This window comes from Trichomycterus rosablanca, chromosome 6 (assembly GCF_030014385.1).
Source record: "Trichomycterus rosablanca isolate fTriRos1 chromosome 6, fTriRos1.hap1, whole genome shotgun sequence".
NCBI lineage: Eukaryota > Metazoa > Chordata > Actinopteri > Siluriformes > Trichomycteridae > Trichomycterus > Trichomycterus rosablanca.
Genome location: NC_085993.1, coordinates 3,714,260 through 3,736,422, shown reverse-complemented (window position 1 = coordinate 3,736,422; position 22,163 = coordinate 3,714,260). Strand labels below are relative to the sequence as shown.

At 40.2% G+C, this 22,163-nt stretch overlaps 1 protein-coding gene across 1 annotated transcript in view; it reads left to right on the top strand.

Annotated features, from left to right (window-relative positions):
- The window catches only part of gad1b (glutamate decarboxylase 1b), a 35,852-nt gene extending 23,596 nt beyond the window's left edge, over window positions 1–12,256 (top strand). Inside the window, exons 7-17 of the mRNA XM_062996520.1 lie at window positions 2,358–2,470; window positions 3,042–3,157; window positions 3,282–3,361; window positions 5,396–5,450; window positions 5,669–5,785; window positions 7,907–7,971; window positions 9,036–9,114; window positions 9,416–9,565; window positions 10,299–10,406; window positions 10,580–10,669; window positions 11,883–12,256. Coding sequence (XP_062852590.1) covers window positions 2,358–2,470; window positions 3,042–3,157; window positions 3,282–3,361; window positions 5,396–5,450; window positions 5,669–5,785; window positions 7,907–7,971; window positions 9,036–9,114; window positions 9,416–9,565; window positions 10,299–10,406; window positions 10,580–10,669; window positions 11,883–12,056 — 1,147 coding nt within the window. The 3' untranslated portion in view covers window positions 12,057–12,256. The remainder of the gene's footprint in view (window positions 1–2,357; window positions 2,471–3,041; window positions 3,158–3,281; window positions 3,362–5,395; window positions 5,451–5,668; window positions 5,786–7,906; window positions 7,972–9,035; window positions 9,115–9,415; window positions 9,566–10,298; window positions 10,407–10,579; window positions 10,670–11,882) is intronic.
- Window positions 12,257–22,163: the final 9,907 nt, after the last annotated feature.

The window sequence follows — 22,163 nt, the reverse complement described above, 5'->3', positions numbered from 1 at the left end:
TTAAATATTTAAATAAAGTTAAAATATATAGTTATTGCTATAACATTTACAGATTTTTTTCTAAATTTTTGCTCGATTTGAGACTTCAGCTGCTCAACAATCTGTGGTTGTCTTTGTCTGATTCTCCTTATACATTTTCTGCGTCATACTTTTTCAATAGAAGACCGATCTGGACTGCTGGCAGGCACACACACTTTTTCGGAAATGGGGTTTTAAATCTGTTTTATACAAGACTTTATACAAGAGGTTACTTATCAAGTCCTGCATGGTCAAATCAAATTAATTCAAACTAAAAATAAATATACAAATAATACTCAAAATGACATGACGGGATGAAAGTAGAGTAAATAGGTTTTTAATAAAGCAATAAGCCACGAGAGGCCGTGCGTTACTGTGATTTTAGCACAGGGATGACGTTTTTCTAAAGTTTTTCTAAAACTTCTTTCCCCGTGCTGAAATCATAACAGTAACGCACGGTCTCGAGTGGCTTATTGCTTTTATAAAACGGCGGTCAACATAAAATATAATAAATACAACAATGTTTAATTCATAAATGTATTTATTGTGTATAAACTTACAATAAAGCATTCTTCCGCGACGCAAGGTAGTTCGATTAATAGTGTTGCTAGGCAACATGAGGGCGAAAATAACATTCACTTGTTCTTTTCAGTGGCGTATTAATATGGAATGATGTGAGGTGGTCGTAGGTGTGCGTTTATCGGGGATTTTACAACGGCTTCGAACGCGGCTCAGCCAATCAGATTTTAGGACCGGAACTATCCGTTTTATAAATTGGATTTCATAATGTCTGATGTGGGGAATGGGTTACGGTTCAGATTTTCATAACTGTAAAAACAACAGTTATAACATACAACTTCCATCCTGAAACTCTTCAGATAGAAAACCATTCACACAGGAATGACATGAGTGAAAGTGCTTATTAGCTTTGACTTTACTTTGTATGAAAAAGCATTGAAAGTCTTTACTGAACTTAATTCATTAATTGATGCTGTATTTTGTTTCAATATTCAATATAAGCTTTATTTTTCTCCACAATGCTTATAGTCAAGTTTGATTTATTTGTTTCAAGTTCCTAAAGTTCCCCACTTTAACCATCAAAATTTAGGATCAGTGTTTCTCCACGCACATCAACAAGGAGGAGATTTCACCATCTACAGTCTGTAACATTATTAAAAGGAAAATATTTGTGTAAAGGGCAAGGACAATCAAATGATCCATCAGACGACAGTGCGTTAAAAACCTGACATGCTTCTGTAATGTATGGGCTCCAAAATCCTTCTAAAAATCCTTGTCATCAACAAAATCAAGAAATATCACAAACTACTTTGGGCTCAAACTCCAACTCCTTTCCAACAGTTTTCAGAAATACTGGACGGCTTGTTTTCAGGCCAAAGATGAAAAAATATCCCAGACTGTTGAGCAGCTGATGTGTTTGATTAAGCAAAAATGGAAACATGTCCCATCCGAATTGTTTTGGACTATTACAATGTCAATATCTGTACTATCTTTGAGTTAATTACAAGCCAAGTCCACGAGGTGCTTTGTTTTGTTTTGCTCTTCGTTAGCGTTACATTTATGTATACCTGTACATCCTACTGGAACCTTTTTGAGTCACTTCCAGCTGTGGACTCCTAAAGTATTCACCCCCTTCCAAAACTGTTTCTGTCATATATGTGTGACTCCTATAATCTGGTACTTTCACTGAAGCTGCCATGGACTCAGGCTGGGATTTGTCCTTTTTGAGCCGGGACACAGAGCCGTGCCATTCGTCTGTGTGAATGAGACGGATTGAGGCTCTTATCTCCTCCATACAGCCGTGCCCAGCCTGTTTCCTGTCCCTCTGAACCCCTCTATTGAGGCTGTCAGATACACATCACACCATCAGGCCCCTTCATTAAATGCCCCCTGCGAAACGAGTGCTTATCGAGCGCATCACGGCCCTCATTTAATTAGCAGCATTCAGAGCTGCATTTTTATCTCAGCCCGCATTCCACATTATGCCGGGCCAGAATGTGCTTTTATGCTGGTTTGAAATTAGCTGAACACACTCGAGCACGGATATCGACGGTATCTCTGAAGCTCTGTTATTAGGTCTGTCAATGAAGTCCATTATGAGAGTCAGTGCATTGCTTTTTTGGGCAATGAAGCGGAATTATTCTGGTGATGGAAGGGTGGGGGATGTAGGAGCAGGTTTGCATTGCAGCTCAGTCAATTTGTACAAGTCAGTCAAAGAAGCACAGACGCGTGACAAGACGGATTTTGTTGCTGTCAGTCAAAGGCTTTTTCTAGTTTTCTGCGGACCGTCTTCGCTCACTTGTTTTTTTTCTTTTCTTCAGGTTCACCTATGAGATCGCTCCGGTGTTTGTGCTGATGGAGCAGCTCACACTGAAGAAAATGAGAGAGATTATTGGATGGCCTAATGGAGAAGGAGACGGTCTTTTCTCACCTGGTACACTCACCTTTCCATAAATATGTATCTGCTGCTAAAAAATATGATGTAGCTGTAGAAATGTCGACACGTGTACAGAGCCGTCCACTTTCTGTGGGGATCCGTATCATGTACGGACAGTCACGCACCGATCCCCATTATCCCCTGTCTGATTGTGCAGACGTCCTCGATCAATCACATGAGGTCGTAATTACAGCAGTTAGGAATCCCTTCCAGGAATCCCACCCCACGAACAAGCCAATCATTGCTTCTATTTACATGTACATTTTTGGCATTTAGACTTATAGTACAGAGACATTATATATTGTCCAATCAATTGAAGGTTAAGGGCCTTGCTCAAGGGCCCAACAGTGGCAACCAGTGGCAGTGGTGGGGCTTGAACCAGCAACCTTTCGATTACTAGTCCAGTACCTTAACCACTAGGCTGCAACTACCTTTAACCACTAGGCCACTGTCTTTATAGAGTAGAAAGTCAAAAGGCATAATGTGTGTAAATGTAAAGAGGATATTTGAACTATGAAAATATCAAATAAAAAACAGATGGTTAAATAGTTCTTATTTGTGACCACAGGTGGCGCTATATCGAACATGTACAGTGTAATGATCGCCCGCTATAAATATTTCCCCGAGGTTAAAACCAAAGGCATGTCAGCTGCACCACGCCTGATCCTCTTCACATCAGAACTTGTGAGTAGTCATTTTTTAATTAGTTTTTGACCACCGGCCTGGATTTTATCACAATGTTCTCTGTATCTGTCAGTGTAGGAACAGAACTTGATGTGACAGGGTTTGTTCTGCTTGTTGTTTGTAGAGCCACTACTCAATCGCCAAAGCTGGAGCAGCTCTGGGTTTCGGGAAAGAAAACGTCATCCTGCTCAGCACAGACGAACGGTAAAACAATCAGGATATTATGCAACGTTTGTTTGGAATGTGTACACCGATCAACCATAACATTAAAACCTCCTCCTTGTTTCTACACTCACTGTCCATTTTATCAGCTCCACTTACCATATAGAAGCACTTTGTAGTTCTACAATTACTGACTGTAGTCCATCTCTTCGTTAGTCCCCTTTCATGCTGTTCTTCAATGGTCAGGACCCTCACAGGACCACCACAGAGCAGGTATTATTTAGGTGTTAGATCATTCTCAGCACTGCAGTGACACTGACATGGTGGTGGTGTGTTAGTGTGTGTTGTGCTGGTATGAGTGGATCAGACACAGCAGCACTGCTGGAGTTTTTATACACCTCACTGTCACTGCTGGACTGAGAATAGTCCACCAACCAAAAATATCCAGCCAACAGCGTCCCTTGGGCAGCGTCCTGTGACCACTGATGAAGGTCTAGAAGATGACCAACTCAAACAGCAGCAATAGATGAGCGATCGTCTCTGACTTTACATCTACAAGGTGGACCAACCAGGTAGGAGTGTCTAATAGAGTGGACAGTGAGTGGACACGGTGTTTAAAAACTCCAGCAGCGCTGCTGTGTCTGATCCACTCATACCAGCACAACACACACTAACACACCACCACCATGTCAGTGTCACTGCAGTGCTGAGAATGATCCACCACCTAAATAATACCTGCTCTGTGGTGGTCCTGTGGGGGTCCTGACCATTAAAGAACAGGGTGAAAGCAGGTTAAAAAGTATGTAGAGAAACAGATGGACTACAGTCAGTAATTGTAGAAATACAAAGTGCTTCTATATGGTAAGTAAAGCTGATAAAATGGACAGTGTATGTAGAAACAAGGAGGTGGTTTTAATGTTATGGCTGATTGGTGTACATCTTAATAATTTCTGTTTTTATCAGATTGGAACAGATACTTTCTTCTCTTCTTGCCCATATACATAGGGCTAGTTTAACTACACCAATTAAAAAGTACATGGACAAGACACGCCAAGTTTGCAAAAAACTTGGATCTGGATGGTCTGATCCTACAAGGCAGACTCAAAGCCTGTGACCATACGTCCTACATCTGACTATTGAGATCAATTTTCTTTCAGCAAAAGGTGTGAGGTTTTTCCAACCACAGCAAGAGACTCTGTTCTGAATGCTTTTCATTGGGTTTAGTCAAACTAGCCAATCATAATCAGTGATGATTGAGAAGTCATGACATAAAATTAGATGGCACTATAGAACTTCCTGTACCATTGTATACTTTTGACCCAGTAGATTTTAGAAAACCCACAACAAACAATAAAAAAAAAAAAAATTTGGACAGTAGGAGCCGCTCAGATGGCGCAGCAGTAAAAACACACGCTGGAACCAGAGCTGGGATCTCGAATACATCGTATCGAGTCTCGGCTCTACCTGCCGGCTAAGGCTGAGCGTCCACATGAACAACGATTGGCCTGTTGTTCAGATAGGGGTGGGATATTAAAGCCGGATAGAGACTCTCTCATAACTAATGCAACTACAACCTCTGCTGACTGATTGATGGCGCCTGCACAGAGATGGGAGAAGCGTGCTGTCGGGGTGTGTCTCTCCATACACAGTGCTGATCCGCATTGCACTCATCAAAGTGTAGGTGACAAAATGCATACAGCTGCTGCCCACGTGTCGGAGGGGGCGTGGGTTAGCTTCGTTCTCCTCAATCAGAGCAGGGATCGGCATTGGTTGAGAGGAGGCATGACACAATCGGGCGATTGGACACGCTAAAAGGGAGAAAAAGGAAGAAAATGCATAAACAAAATATTTTAAAAAAATACATTTGGACAGTAAATCTATGAAATTCCAAGCTATTAAATACACGTTCCTCACATGCATATGTTAACTTTTTACTTCAGCTGTATAACTAACTTTCCAGCTATTGAAACAATAAATATTTGAGTAGAATTTGAGGATAGTTACAGCTCCTTGAATGTGTTGGCATGAAACACACCATTTATGTTTGTTTGGCTGATGTGCTGTGTTGTTTGGCAGTGGTCGCGTTATACCTGCAGATCTGGAGGCCAAAGTCATCAGCGTCAAGCAAAAGGTGAGTAACAGAATCCATTTATCATGAACAAACCTGTACGCACAGCAGTTCAGAATGTGTGTGTTAGCTTAACGTTTGTGCTAATGGAAATTGGTGGATGCTCGTCTTTAACTGAGACTTAACAAGTGTTTACTAGTCTAGCCTAGCCTCACTTTGTTAGCAAACTGCTATTTACCGTGACCAGTCTACATCTTTATTTTGTTGTTATTTGATTGTAGGGTTACGTTCCACTCTTTGTGAATGCAACAGCGGGTACCACAGTGTATGGTGCGTACGATCCCATCAGCGAAATCGCTGACATCTGCGAGAAATACAACATCTGGCTACACGTAGACGTGAGTGTTATTTAAAATGGCCCATTAATTGCAGTAACATCATGAAAATAAAATTGACAGCTAGCTGTTTCTGATGGACATGAGAATGAAGAACAGAAATGTGAGATGTGCTAGTTATCTCCAGTTAATGTATACATAAGTATTAATATGTCTATTAATACCCTAGTTAAAATAACAGAGGAATATTGATAGCTAAAGTAACTAAAGAAAAATATTACTAGCCTAAGTGTCTGTGTAGGTTCTCAGTTATCCATGTCATGGTATGGTAGTCTTGAGTGCTTAAGTTGAAGGCATCTAGACTTTTTTTCTTCTACCTTTAACTCAAGCACTCAAGATCACTAGCTACAGTAGCTGGGTAAAGTAACTACTGAGGAATATTGTTAGCTAAAGTAAATACAAAAATGTCAAGCTATATTAAATACTGATTATTACTGCTAATTGAAGGAACAATATTGCTACCTAAAGAAAAGAATTTTCCTAGCTAAAATAATACAGAAGAGTATTGCTTGCTAAAGTGCTACAAAAGAATAGTGCTAGGTACAGTAAAAGAGAAAGAATATTACAAGCTAAAGTACGACAGAAGAATATAAAATAGCTAAAGTAATAGAGAAGTATATTACTAGCTAAAGTGCTACAGAAGAATATTGCTAGCTAAAGTAATAGAGAAGAATATTACTAGCTAAAGTAATAGAGAAGAAAATTTTATATATTAAAACATCTGTGAGAAATCTTGGTGTTATCTTTGACTCTGACCTCCGATTTGATAAACAAATCAACTCTGTGGTAAGGAATAGCTTCTTCCAGCTCAGAAATATTGCGAAGATGAAGCCTTTTCTCTGCTATTCTGACCTGGAAAAAGTTATTCATGCATTCATTTCTGCAAGAATTGACTACTGTAATTCTCTGTATATTGGGATGAATCAGCAGCAAGGTTACTGACTAATACCAAGAAAAGAAACCATATTACACCAGTCCTTGCCTCACTACATTGGCTACCTGTTCAGCACAGGATTCAGTTTAAAGTGCTTTTATTTGTTTTTAAAGCGCTTAATGGTCGAGCCCCGGCTTATCTCAGTGGTATGCTTTCTCCCGCAACCGCACAGCGATCTTTAAGATCAGCCACTCAGAACTTGTTGACTGTTCCTAGGGCTCGTTTGAAGCTAAAAGGTGATCGTGCATTTGCAGTTTATGCTCCGAGGCTATGGAACACTCGACCTCCTAATATTCGACAAGCACCTTCGGCCGCTGTTTTTAAATCACTCCTAAAAACATTCCTTTATAAGCTGGCATTTGAACAGTGATGAGCTGTGTTAATTTTAATTGTTTAGTCTATTTGTATCTGTTTTATTTTGTCTCTTACTCTGTATTTTTATTTGGTTCTTACTTTTTTAATATAATGTTGTGTTATGTATGCTTATTCGATGTACAGCACTTTGGTCAACGTAAGTTGTTTTAAGAGTGCTTTATAAATAAAATTTACTTACTTACTTACTTACTAAAGTAATAGAGAAGAATATTGCTAGCTAAAGTGCTACAGAAGAATATTACAAGCTAAAGTGCTACAGAAGAATATTGCTAGCTAAAGTGCTACGGAAGAGAATCACTAGCTAAAGTAATAGAGGAGAATATTGCTATCTGAAGTTACTACAAAAGAGTGTTGCTAGCTAACGTGCTACAGAAGATTATTACTACCTTAGTAATAGAAAAGAATATTGCTAGGTAAATTATTACAGATGAGTATTGCTAGCTAAAGTATTAGAAAATTATTATTAGCTAAAGTACTACAAAAGAGTATTGCTGGCTAAAGTAATATAAAATATAAGACAATATTGCTTACTGAAGAACTACAAAAGAGTATTGTTAGCTACAGTGAAACATAACGAATGTTACAGGCTAAAATAGTAGAGAGAAAAATTAATACCTAAATGAAGTTATTGCTTGATACACAAGACCACAAAAACAATAGTGAATGCAAATAAAAAAAGCAGTTGTTATTAATAATGTTTAGGTTTTTTAAAAAGGTTCTGTGTATGTTTAGTTGTAACTGTATCACTACATTTACTGTAGTATGTTACGCCATGCTGTGGTGTTGTGGTCACATTTGTGTCTGTGTTATTTTAGGGTGCTTGGGGTGGAAGTCTGCTGATGTCTAAAAAACATCGTCACAAGCTGAAAGGTGTTGAGAGGTAAAGTGCTGAATCATTTATGTGATGAACATCCAGTTGAGCTGTGGCCTTAAATTAAATTAGAATGAATGATGTTTGGCTGTTTGTGAAAAATGAAGCAGAACTGCATCAAACACCACAATTTAAAAAAGAGAATAAAGAATAAAACAGGCTCGTAAGGACAGTTCTGAGGAAAAAGAGGCTGGTGTCCTTGAGCGACACCTACTGTTCAGTCGATGTACTGGCACAAGCAACAGAAAATATAGAAATGACATTAAGTATTCCTGTATGCAACGATTTAGCCAGTGGTCCAGCCGAGGTCACTAAAGTGCACAGGGTAAATAAGTATATCCAAATTGGAAAAATGCAAAAAAAAAAAAAAAGGAACTAAAAAGGAAGTTAATAAGCTACTCTTTTTAACCAAGAACTCATCAATAACTTTTTTTTAAGATTTATACGTTATTGATTTTCTTCTGTTCATTTCACAATGTAAAACAAAACAAATACTTCTGCAGATACGTGACATATATACCAAAGACTGAAAATTTAAAAAAAAAAACTATCAACATAAAAAAGGTAATAATAAAATAATAATTTAAAGAAAAAAACACAGTAGTACAGCATGTATCCTCACAAACTCACATGCAAACCTACAAAAGAAAAAACCTTATCATTTTAAGAAAAACCTTAACAACCTTAACATTTTAATGCCATTCCTCATAGGCTACAGTACAGTATAATGAATGACTCCCCACTACATACATTCGAATATCTGATTCTATCTTTTCCTCTTCTTCTAAATAACTTAAATATCTTCCCCATTTTTTAGTAAATCTGTCCATAGCCTAAATGACATCCTCTCATAAGCTGCCACTTTTGCCAGTTCATTTTGCCATTCATGTGTAGATGGGATACCTGGTAATTTCCATTTCCTAAGAATAATTTGTCTTTCAATCATAATACTTGTATGGATCCAGTTGGCCAGAGATTTTGGCCACTGTATCAAGACTGTATATGCAAGTTTATTTGACAGACATACACTTCTTGAAGATCATTGATCGTTGATCATTTTATGTCTATTACAGAGCAAACTCAATGACATGGAACCCACACAAGATGATGGGTGTGCCACTGCAGTGCTCGGCTATCCTGGTTAGAGAGAAGGTAACCATCATAACTTAGAAACACAATTAGAGACAAGTAGGAAACAGAAAGCATCTTGTGAATTTAAAAACATGAACTTTCCTCACAGAGACCATTAGAATTCCACCATCTTCACTTACCTTAAGTTCTCTCTCAGATGAACTGGAGCTAGGATTGAGCATCACATTTTTGACATTGTATGCAATTTGACAGTGTATGCAGGGATGCCCTCCCCTCCCCACCCCTAGCTAAAAAGGATGAAATCCTTGACATTTTCCCTGTCCTCTTTAAATGAACGTGTTGTGTCTTTGGTGTTTTTCAGGGCATTCTGCAGGGCTGTAACTCCATGTGCGCTGGGTACCTGTTCCAGCCCGATAAACAGTACGATGTGACGTATGACACAGGAGATAAAGCTATTCAGTGTGGCAGACATGTGGACATCTTCAAATTCTGGCTCATGTGGAAGGCCAAGGTGAGCTACTTCGATTTTTAACTGTTAATGCATCACATTTTCTAATGAAAACTAAATAAAAACAACAAAAATGAATCATATCTTTCCAAACCCCAGTCAAAAAATGCTAGTTCCACCTGTATACCAGTCTAATACTGATTATTATATCAGTGCCAATATAAACCTAAATGTTTAATGTTTATTTTAGTTTTATATTTTCTTATCAACACACCTACTTACATGTAAGTTCAGAATGTGTGTGATGTTAACTGATACCATTCAGCCAGTTAGCTTAATTACTGTGAGAACGTCAGTATTTGCTCAGAATCTGTACTGACCAGTAGCACTAAGATTGATTAAACTGCATGTAGAGAAGTTTGTGTGAGATTCCTCTTGGATATTTTACAGGTCAGACAAGACTTTATTTCTCACAAAATTTAAAGAGATACATTATGTATTACAAGGCATTTTGGCTTGAATGTTGGTGGGAGCGAAGTCTTACCAGGACAAAACCAAAATCAGTTAGAATTAGCAAGTCTTAGCCTCCTGAAAGGCTGCGTTCCAAACCACACCCTACCGTATTTGATGTCTAATTAATGCAGTACTTAGTGGTGTTGTTATACACTACACATAGGATGAGGTTTTGGACACATATGCATGAACATAGGATAGGATTTGGGATGCAGCAGGGATTCACTTGCATGTGCTGTGTATGTACAGTGAGATGTTAACGAGGCTTTAATTCTCTTCACAGGGGACGGTTGGATTTGAGCAGCATGTTGACCAGTGTCTAGAAATTTCAGAATATCTGTACAACAAAATCAAGAACCGCGAGGGTTTTGAGATGGTCTTTCAGGGAGAGGTAACACACACACTCACACACAAGTCTTTTGTTTTTGGTTCTAAATAAGCTACAGCTTTTCTCATGAGTTTAGCCAAAAGTCCATACAAGGTCAAGATAGCAGGACATGCAAATTAAAACCCTGTTGGTTTTCATTCGCTTTTTTTTATTTTTTTATCTCTGTCTTTCTGTAGCCGCAACACACCAACGTATGTTTCTGGTACATTCCACCAAGTATGAGGAACATGCCAGACGGAGAAGAGCGAAGAGAACGTCTCCACAAGGTACTATTACATTCACCACCGTGCAACTTTTTTATCTCACACTTTATTTAACATTGAACAGTTGTATGCAAATATTCGGGTCCCTCTGAGCCAATCAACTATTATTTGTTCATTTTAAAGTGCAAATCTGCACTAATCACAAATATAAATGCACAGTTATTTCATATGTGGTAAATTTAAAAATGATGAAAATAAATAGTAATTGTGTTGTGCAAAAGTTTAGACACTCTTTTGATTGTAAAGTCTGAACTTTATTGACTAATTGAGCCAGAATTAACCTGTTAGGACCCTTAGGTCAAGATAACGCAGTTAAGAGAAGCTGTGAAAGTCAATATCTAAAGGACAAAGAAAATTCCATGATTGTTTGGAGCTTGTATGCCAGAAATAAAAAGCAAAGGACCTGCAAAAAAGGTTAAGCTGACACAGGAGTGATGGTGCACCATTCTACTAGCGCAAACTCATTACTGCAGTGAGGTGGAGCTATCAAGTTTAAATTTTAGCAGTGCAACAGAGCTGGTCAGGCATCCAACAGGTCAAACGGAACATTCTTATGGTGCATAGCATTACTCTCTGTATGGAATACAGGAAAAAAACATTTTGCCGCTGGAAAAAAAATGATGATGATGACTTCACATAGGAGAGGACAGGTGAAAGTCTTTAGCTCTCCTTGGCCAACACGGGGCTGGTTCAAGTGTCAGAGGAATTGCATATGGAATTGAAAATGACTAGATGAGATAGAAAGGTAAAAAGTCATCAGAAAGGATGCTTACTTATAACCCCATTATAACACATGAAATACAGCATTTGAATAAACCAAAGGCATTTTGAAAACACCTGAAAAAAACTCGTTAAGTGTTAAGGATTGATGTGGATCTATTATGATTTGGGGTTGTGTGGAAACTAGTGGCACAGAAAACGTTGCACCATGTCATGTCCTATCACTACGTCATCATCACTTTGTAATGGTTGGCTGCACAGATGGGTCATCTGTCTCCAATGCCCTTTGTCTCGTGTTGACTGTACCAAACTAGCCCCTGATAATGTGATCCACGTTGTGATGTCAATCCAGCTTATTCTTGGTTTTCTGAATCCTTCCAGAAGTCCTGTCATAACACTCCCTCTTTTTACTTGGTCAGACTGTCCAGACTTTTGCATATAACTGTGTATTGACTGTTATATATTATATATTCAAAATGAATCTCTGTACCTGAAGGTGGCGCCGAAGATCAAAGCCATGATGATGGAGTGTGGTACAACTATGGTGGGCTACCAGCCTCAGGGCAACAAAGTCAACTTCTTCCGCATGGTCATTTCTAATCACGCCGCCACCAAGTCAGACATCGACTTTCTCATCGATGAGATCGAGAGGCTCGGCCATGATCTTTGAGAACGCAGCACTCAGCGCCGGCTACTGGAGCGCGCCGGTACTGCAGAAGCAACTTTCACCCTGTGGTTTGTACATGGTATATAGTTGAAATGTAGTTGTAGTGGAGAACGTTCCGTCCTATTGGTAGTCTAGTTAGGTAGTAGTGACACATGTTGTAATTCAGACTAGATTTGTAATCTTCAAGATGTTTCTCCACTTGACTGAGGTTCTTCATCACTTCTACTCATCTGGACATCACATGTATAGTATGTGTCAGTGTCATACATAAGCAGCTATGTGTTTTCTATATGGGTAATCATCTAACATTTATGTGTTATTTAAGTACAAAATAATAATTAAAACTCCCTAACGTCACATGACGGATTACAGCAGTGGTTTTCCGCTGTTATATGTGAACTTCACACTAGTCTAGACTTATGCATGAGTGGGTGGGTGGGGGAGTCACATGGAGCCTAGCGTGTCTCTCCGTACGCTATTATTCCCAGCTCTTAGCCTGACCACGTTCCCTTCACAAAGCAGAAAGTTTCATCCAAGCTTCTGCCAATTTTCTTCAGCCTGACAACCCTTTTTTAACATTGTTTTAATGAACGGGGTCACACAAGACCCAATCAAATTTTGAAATGGGGTGTGACTTGGTTCATATGTCTGTGGTCAAGGTGTGTTCCCAGAAGAACCTCAGTTGTATGGTCAGTGAGAAGCATCTTCCAGATTCATTATAAGTCCATCTGCCTTGACTCTTTACTAATGGTCTCTGAGGCGTAAGTGTATCTAACAGTAGCTCGCCCTCACACACACCTAGAAACCCCAGTGCTGGGATTTACTGCCATTCAGACCCATAAATATACGTCCGTTTCTATAAACAACACTATATATTATGTGTGATGGTACATTTACAGTGCTTCAGGTTGTAAATATAACAACGACGAGCAAGGCGCACCACCCTTTTAACCGAGTCCGATCCTCTTCCTGTGTACACGTGGGGTCTGTGGTCCTGTTTCTAGAACTTGTTGTAGGTCGTGATCACCAACACCGCCGCTGCTGCTGATCTACTGTAACCTCCTGCAGAATTTATAATCTAACAGATCTGATCTGTAGAGAGTAGATGTTCAGGAACAGGGTTGGTGATCAGTGCTGTAGATTATGTGTTTCTCGTGAACCTCAGCGAGGTGAAAGCGTGTCTTTATTTTTCGGATGAAATGCGCTATGGTGATCATGCTGTGTTCAAATGGACTTCAGAAATCCGTGCTTTCGATTTAGGAAGTTCAATACATGATACGTCTGCCAGTCAAGAGATTAAAGTATGAATACTCCTGCAAGGAACCTGCCAAATATGAATACTACGTATTAGCATAGCCTGGGTAAACCTGAGGCTAACGTTTTAGCGAGTAGAGCTAGACCTAACATGGTAACTAATACAATAGAATCGCTGTTTCATTAAATAATTCTGTTAAACTAATATTTAGTATTTGCTATGAACGTCTATAATCGTCACTCACTGAAGTACTCACTCAGTTTATCTGCCTAACATAGCAAGCTAACATTCTAGCTACTGTTTGAATGGAAATTGGCTTGCTGACTTATCAAGCCGGTTTATGTTTGCTAGCTAACATTTACCTAACACGTAGTTAAACCTTAAGAAACAAATCTAAATTGGCCTTTGTGGGCTAACTGTTGGCAGTGTGTGCTTGGGACTTGGGGCCACATGGGCCCACAAAAGCATTAAAGGCTGATTATAGAAGTGCAGGCATATTGTAGTTAGGACTATACCAATAATTTACCAATAAGCAAACTTTATGGGCCCCTATGTTTAGCCCACAGTGGGCCCACTGGCCCAATGGAAATCACAGTGACAGTGGAATATCTTGATTATCCTCAAACGAGAACTGTTTGGTCTCTACACATAGTATTAACCAAAACAAACCCGTGATTATACTGCCGTATTGAGAAACGTAACTGTTGCATGACGATTCGTGAGCGTGGTGGGTGCTGAACATTTCTCCCATTTGAATGCAGCATAAATGCACAATATGCACCAAATTCCTCGTGTCTATTGTAACCGGACATGTGCCGATATTACGTTTTTATACAATTGCAGCTTTTCCCTATCAAAGTCTACGAGATTAATACCATGTGTAACAGGTCGACTATGTTTACCCACTTCTTCTAGTCACAGAAAGCATAAATCCACCCGTTGTATTCCCAACAAGACTACAAAACCCAGCGATAAATTCAGCTCTATTTAAAAGAGTCATTTGACTAAGCTGGTAAGGTCGATGGCTGATGTGCGTGTTATGTCCCTTTTTTAGGAAGCAATCTCTCCTATTTTGCCAATAGCGCCCCAGCACGTCCCTTTGACCATGCTTTTATTCTTATTGAAACATTTAGGAGAGAATCAACTCCTCAACCGAGCCCCCTCTCCTTTTTTATTTTTGCTATTCAGCAGGACTGAGAGAGAAGAATAGGAACTACGATCAGGAGTCAGTGGTGGATTGAGTAGCTAATACACTGGCCACGGTCGCAGTCCCACCTAGCACTCTCTCTCCTTAGCTATACTCAGTTCTATCTATTCCCTTTTGTTTTATGATAATTGAATTCCCTTCTCGACCAGCTCCTCTCCTTTATTCAGCTTGTTGGGCAGCCAAATAGCTCAGGCTGCATATCAGCGGTTCTCAACGCTCCACAGCACAGTATTGTATTCCGCTTTAGGCAATCTGTTATACTCACATCTATACATAATTGTACATGTATAAATTATTTTAGTGTATTGTAATCTTTTTGATCTGGCTGGTTTCTGCCCCCTGGTTCAAAGGAGTCAAGGAGGTGAGTCAAGTTCATCTAAACCCATAATCACATCATTTAGAACAGGGGTGCCCACACTTTCGTGGCTTGAGATCTACTATTTCAGTCGACAGGTCATAGCGATCTACTTTTTAGAGTCGGCCTCAACATTTTTCAAAAAGCTTTGTAGCTTTTTTAAATGCGCTTCAGTTCCTATATTAATATTCAGCATTACAGGACAAGCGACTGAATAATCACACTGACCATATTCTGATGATTTGCACTGAATGGTGTCAGCCAGGTTTCTGGACAGGAGCTGCTGATATCAATTCTCAAGTAGCTTTCAAGTGTTCATCAGTAAGAGTGGACCCATATTTAGACTGCTGTCAAATATGTGGTGCAATTTTCTTATGTTGGATATTTTTCCTCAGCCAGCAAGTTCCAAAATTGTCCAGCAGAGGCGCTTGACTTCATATAAATGTCAGATTGTAGGGTTAAAATTTCTCCGTCAGCTTCTTCCACGTATGAACGAAACAGCCGTATTTGCAGTGTTCTTGCCCGAATCGAAGCGTTTTTGGTTTCTTTGTGCTTGGTTGTGCAGTCATCTTTACAAACTCTGTAGGTTACAAAAGAAAAAAAGAAAAAATTCCGCAAACTGGCTACTGATGAATGAAAGCGTTAGATTTGCGGTGCTTTATGCGGGCTGAGGCTGAGGCGTGCACTGTGTGATCGACTGGTAGATCGCGATTGACATACTGGGCACCTCTGATTTAGAACGTTATGTGTGCCATCAAATATTTAAAAAAGAATGGTGTTATCTAAGTTTCATATTAAATGGAACAATAATTTGAAAAGTCTACTATAACAATATTGTATGTGTTAAATACCACGGCGTATCGTATAGACGATTATCGGCACATGTCTGCCTGTGAGTTTGAGATTGTAGTATTTGTATTATTTTGTAACGTTTTACCGTATTGTAATCACATTTACGTAATGAAATACGTTTATGGTCCAATAGTGAATTTGTGAGCCAAAGAAAGACATGACACACCATTTATACGATGTTTTCTTTATATAAGCTGGTACTTATGGTATATATTTGTTTAAAACTCTATAAATATAAATATATAAATATATATATGAGATCTATTTAGTATGTGTGTGTATTGTTTAGGCTCTTAATCAGTGCAATCAGTGTGTTGTGTATCAGTGATAACGTGTGTAACTTAGACTGAATGTTTTAACACAATCAGCGATGTGTGATTAATTATTATAATCTGTTAACAATAATGCAAGCAGCTTAATCTCTGCCATGTAGAAACAAGCACAAATAAAAAAAATGTAGAAATTCATGATGTATAAAAAAAACACATAAAGAATGTGCAAGGCTCCGGTCACGCCGGCTTTTATTCTGCCAAATTCTGCATACTGGATTCCAGGTATTTTACTGGAATCCTGCACATTAGGAGATTTTTTCTTCCTCGTGGTGTGAATAACATTTTAAACAAGTCTCGGCGTGATCCATGTGGCATGCAGAAATTTCAACAGGGCTCGATTTTATGCAAATAAGCCAATCAGACGTCAGCTTCATAAAAGGGAAGACTTCTGATTCCCAGAAACAAACCTAATGGACAGGTTCACCAGTCACAAGCAAAGATAATCGGTGCGGTGGCAAGTGCCACATTAAAGGTGGCACTTTAATGTAGTATTATTTACAGACTGTAACAAACAGTCAGGAGATGAAATGTGGGCTGTGTTTTTATTGTTTACAGAAACAAAGCTAGCTTAGATACATTCAGTCATTCACTCACTTTCTGAACCGCTTATCCAATTAGGGTCAGGAAGGGGGGTGCTGGAGCCTATGCCAGCTTTTCAATGGGCACAAGGCACACAGTAACACCCTGGACGGGGTGCCAGTCCATCGCAGGGCAGACACACATACACACACACCCATTCACTTATAGGGCAATTTAGTGTCTCCAATTAACCTGACTGCATGTTTTTGGACTGTGGGAGGAAACCGGAGTTCCCGGGAGAAACCCATGCAGACACGGGGAGAACATGCAAACTCCACACAGAAAGGACCCGGACCGCCCCGCCTGGGGATCGAACCCAGGACCTTCTTGCTGTGAGGTGACAGTGCTACGCACCGAGCCACCGTGCCTCACTGTGACTCGAACAGTCAAATAAAAAAGTAATTAAATCATTTTGGTTAATTTAACTGTAATTATATAGCATATATAAGTTAGTGAATGCTAAAGTAGACAAAGCAAAGTCCCTGCTCCACTAAATTGCTGACTGAACCACAATTACGAATTAAGTCTCAGCCCGACTTTGCAAGTCAACGCAAACAGAAAACAGTTTCTGGTGTGACCGGAGCTTTACAGGAACAGTTTAGGAGAAAATAAAAGTTCTCATCTGAATAAAAATGGTCTCACATTCTTATTTTTCTCTAAACTGTTGCCTAAGACAGAGGGTATAAAAAATAAAGGTTTTATTCTTGTACATAAGATTTGCATCCAGCAACTGTGACACTTTGGAAAACTGTGGATTTGCACAACGTGTTTCTCTTCAGTGTGTAAAACTGTTATCTGTGTTAAAAAGCAGTTTTTATAAATAGTGGATGTCGGGAGGGAGGAACTCCTGCTGAAGATCAGCACTTTAACACATATATATGCCATGTGAACACTGTTACGCTAACCTGTATAAACGCTAATGAAATATATAATCTGTATTCAACTGTTCCTTCATCTTTTAAAAACTCGACAAGAAAATAAATGTATTATAATAATAAATCTATAATAAAGTCAGTAATGAGATCAGCAGCTGTTTACGAGCCGTGTGTTCTTTCATTCTGAAAATGTGATTTTATCATCACCGTAATGCAGAGAAACGATCTTAAAAACCTCTTGATGCACTTAACAATAAAGCATTTGTTGATATAATTGCAAAGATTAAACAAATACACTTGAGAGACCCTGACCACTCACCTCCTGAGCCACAATTTGCTGGAAATTAATAGATTATGACTCCGTGTACATGAAAGTAAAAATGTTATCAGAATTCATTTGTTTTGCTCGCCTACTCCTGTATTTAGGGGTCCCCACAACAGATCTTGCTGACATACCAGCCAGGTGCCCTCCATGATGGATTCTTCCTATTTTTATTAAGGCTTGGGACCAGCACTGAGAGCGCACAGACAAGTGAATCTCCCAATAGCTAGACTGTTCATCCACCAACACTGCACCCCCCACCCCTGTCATTAGCCAGTAAGTCCATGCAGATGCCTAAACTGTCGATAGCACCTCTGAGATTAGAACCCCTGATTCCTGGGTCTCAGCGCTAGTCTGCTAGCTTATTTTATTGTAAACACATTCATGAGTGGTGGAGAACAGAAGCACTCAACACTGTCAGGAAATATTTCTGTATCACTTTCACATTGTTCCAAAATTCATTTTTATGCATGCTTATTAACATTAGTGATTTAAATCATTGGTGTTCTGGTGGCGCAGTGATAAAACACACTAGCCCACCAGTGCTGACCTCTCAAGTTCGAATCTTAGCTTTGCTATAGGTCAGTCCGGTGCCTATAAAGACGTGAATGGCCGTGTCTGTGGGAGGGTGGACTGACATTATCATTATTGATGTAATAGTGGCCTCTGCTGGCTGGTTGGGGTGCTGCAGTGAATAATGGAAAGCAGTGTGTGTGAGTGACTCTCCATTGGTGATATCTGTGATCCCTGTGTGAAAAGAAGTGCTGAGCTACTACATGTGCCAGAGGAGCATGTGTTTGATGCAGCAGTGAGGAGTAAAATATCTGGGGAACTGGATATAACCACAGGTCCTGTTTAGTTTTTTCTTCTTGGGGGCTGTTTTTTAAGTTAATAGTTTAATGTTTAATTTTAAAAAAGTGTAGGGAAGTGGTAGCTTAGTGGTTAAGGTACACCAAGTTGCCACTGTTGGGTCCCTGAGCAAGGCCCTTAATCCTCAATTGCTCAAAAATCGTGTTCAGTCATAATTGTAAGTCGCTTTGGATAAAAGCGTCTGCTAAATGTTGAAAATTTAAACGTAAGTACTTTAGATGAGTGGTAACTTAATGGATAAGATGCTGAACTACTAATCGGAAGGCTGCTGGTTCAAGTCCCACCTCTAGCAGGTTGCCACTGCTGGGTCTTTAAGCAGGATCCTTATGACTCCTAATGGCTTGGATTGTATTCACGACTGTAAGCCGTTTTCGATAGAAGCATCTACTAATGCCATAAATGTAAATGTACTTCAGGATTTATATGTGAGTAGATTCATCATGCGGTGCCGTAACTCAAGTATTTAAAAGTAAGAATATTAAGTCGATTTGATTTGATGTACATCAGTTCTCCAGCTGTGGTTCTGTCTTGTGCCTTTAGGGCAGTTGTAGCCTAGTGGTTAAAGCACTGGACTAGTAATTGAAAGGTCACTGGTTCAAGCACCACCACCGCCAGGTTGTCGCTGTTGGGCCCTTGAGCAAGGCCCTTAATCCTAAATTGCTTAGACTGTATACCCTTACAGTACTCTAAGTCGCTTTGGATAAAAGCGTCTGCTAAATGCCAAAAATGTAAATGGTGCCTTTAAGTGTAGCAATGCTGCCTCCGTGTGGTGATAAGGGGTTATTACAGTCTCTGTTCATTTAAATATAGGAGGATGTAGTAACTCTCTTCTACCACCAGACGGCAGCACTGCTGCATAATTAATACAAGTTTCTGCTATAATAGAAACATTTATAATTCTTTATTTAAATAAGCTTCCAGTAATACAAAGATTGTGATTCTTAAAAGAAACCATTACTTAACACAGTCAGAAATTAAATAAGACTTCATGATTAACAGTTTTTTCCCCAAATGCCATTAAACGTATTAATAACCAGGACTGAACTGTTGTTTACACGGTTGGTTTACATGCCACACTGCACTTTATAGATACTGTACATTGCTGTAAATTCATTAAAAAATGTTTACTATTTATCTATGTTATTTTTCTGGGGCGGCACGGTGGCTTAGTGGGTAGCACTGTCGCCTCACAACAAGAAGGTCCTGGGTTCGATCCCCAGGTGGGGCGGCCCGGGTCCTTTCTGTGCGGAGTTTGCATGTTGTCCGCGTGGGTTTCCTCCGGGTGCCACGGTTTCCTCCCACAGTCCAAAAACATGCCACCAGGCTAATTGGAAACACTGAATTGTCCTATAGATACCGAGCCGCTAGATGCACAAACCAGTGCATTGTAGTGCCGGTCCCAAGCCCGGATAAAATAGGGAGGGTCGTGTCAGGAAGGGCATCCGGTGTAAAAATTTTGCCAAATCGATGCGGATCATGATCCGCCGAGAGCCGACCCCGCAACTGAACGGGACAAAAGGCCAAGGAAAAGAAGAAGAAGATCTATGCTATTTTTCTATTTTCTGTATATTTACAAAATTCTGTCTAGCGTGTTAAATTTGTACTTAATCTGTATAGTTTTGTATTGTTTGTATACTGTAGAGAGATAACAACAGCCGAAAACAAATTCATTGTGTGTGTAAACATACTTGGCGAACAAAGCTGATTCTGATTCTGATTAACAGAAATTAAATAAGACTTCATGATTAACAGAGTGAGCTCGGCCGCTCAGGTGGCGCAGCGGTACAGTACGCTAGCGCACCAGAGTTGGGGTCTCGAATACATCGTATCGAATCTCAGCTCTGCCTTTCCGACTGGGCTGGGCGGCTGTATGAACAACGATTGGCTGTTGTTCAGGGTTGTTAGGGGTAAGAAAGTCGGATCATAGGTCCTCATAACTGGTGCGACTGCGGCCCCTGATGGCTGGCTGATGGTGCCTGCACAGGGCTGAGGAATAATGCTGATGGGGGTGTGACCCTCCGTACACAGTGCCCGTCGGTGTATGAACTCGACTCGTGCAAGTGAAAAATGCAGTCTGTACTGACTGTACGTGCCGGAGGGGGCGTAGGTCAGTTGAGAGGCGTCCTCAGTCAGCGGTGAAGGGTCGAATCAGTATAGAGGACGCAATCGGGGTAATTGGACACGACTAGACTGGAGGATAAAAAATTGGGGGAAAAAATATTAATAAATAAAAAAAAAACAGTGTGAGCTCATTGGTAGAACAACTAATTTGTCCCAAATCACTTACTACATTATATAAAAGTATGTAATTTTTTTAATTTGGTGCTTTGTGCTTAGGATGCAGAGTGGGTGCAAGACAGGAATACCCTAGACAGGATGCCAATTCATTGCAGGGCTCCAGACACCCTGTGCTCAGACGCTGCCAATCTTGTCTGTCTAGAACCCCAGCCAACTGATAGGACCACTGACGTTTAAACCCAGATCTCAGCAGTGTAGGCTAGTTTAATAAACTGTGGCGCCTCCTAGGCCAGGGTTTTTTCAAGCCAAAAAATGGGTCTCAGAAAAAAATAATTGTAATTATTCATTCATTTTCTAATCCGCTTCTCCAATTAGGGTTGCAGGGGGGGTGCTGGAGCCTATCCCAGCTTTTCAATGGGCGCAAGGCACACAGTAACACCCTGGACGGGACGCCAGTCCATCGCAGGGCAGACACACACACACACATACACTTATAGGGCAATTCACTGTCTCCAGTTAACCTGACTGCATGTTTTTGGACTGTGGGAGAAAACCGGGAAACGCACGCAGACACGGGGAGAACATGCAAACTCTGCACAGAAAGGACCCGGACCGCAACACCTGGGGATCGAACCCAGGACCTTCTTGCTGTGAGGCGACAGTGCTACCCACCGTGTAATTATAATTAAATAAACGAATTTGAACAGGGTCATAAACACAAAATAAATGTCCGCCCTCATGTGGAAGCTTTACGTTACAACTTGTAAACCACAGTTTTTACGTCGGATGCCCTTCCTGACAGAACTGGGCTTGGGATCGGCACTACAATGCACTGGTTTATGCATCATAGGCACCTATAGGGCAAGTCAGTGTCTCCAGTTAGCCTGGCTGCATGTTTTTGGACTGTGGGAGGAAACCGGAGCACCCGGAGGAAACCCGGGGAGAACATGCAAACTCCACACAGAAAGGAGCCGGACCGCAACACCTGGGGATCGAACCCAGGACCTTTTTGCTGTGGAGCGACAATGATACCCACCGAGCCACCGTGCCGCCCAACACTACCTAAAAATTTATTATACTGTATTTTTATGACGGCCACGGTGACGCATTGAATTCTGTCCAATCAGCGTGCACGTATTCTTGTCGGCCTTCCTAACCAATCACAGCTTAGCAGGCGGGGCTGTATCCGAAAAACGGCCGTTTAAAAACTACATTACCCAGAAAC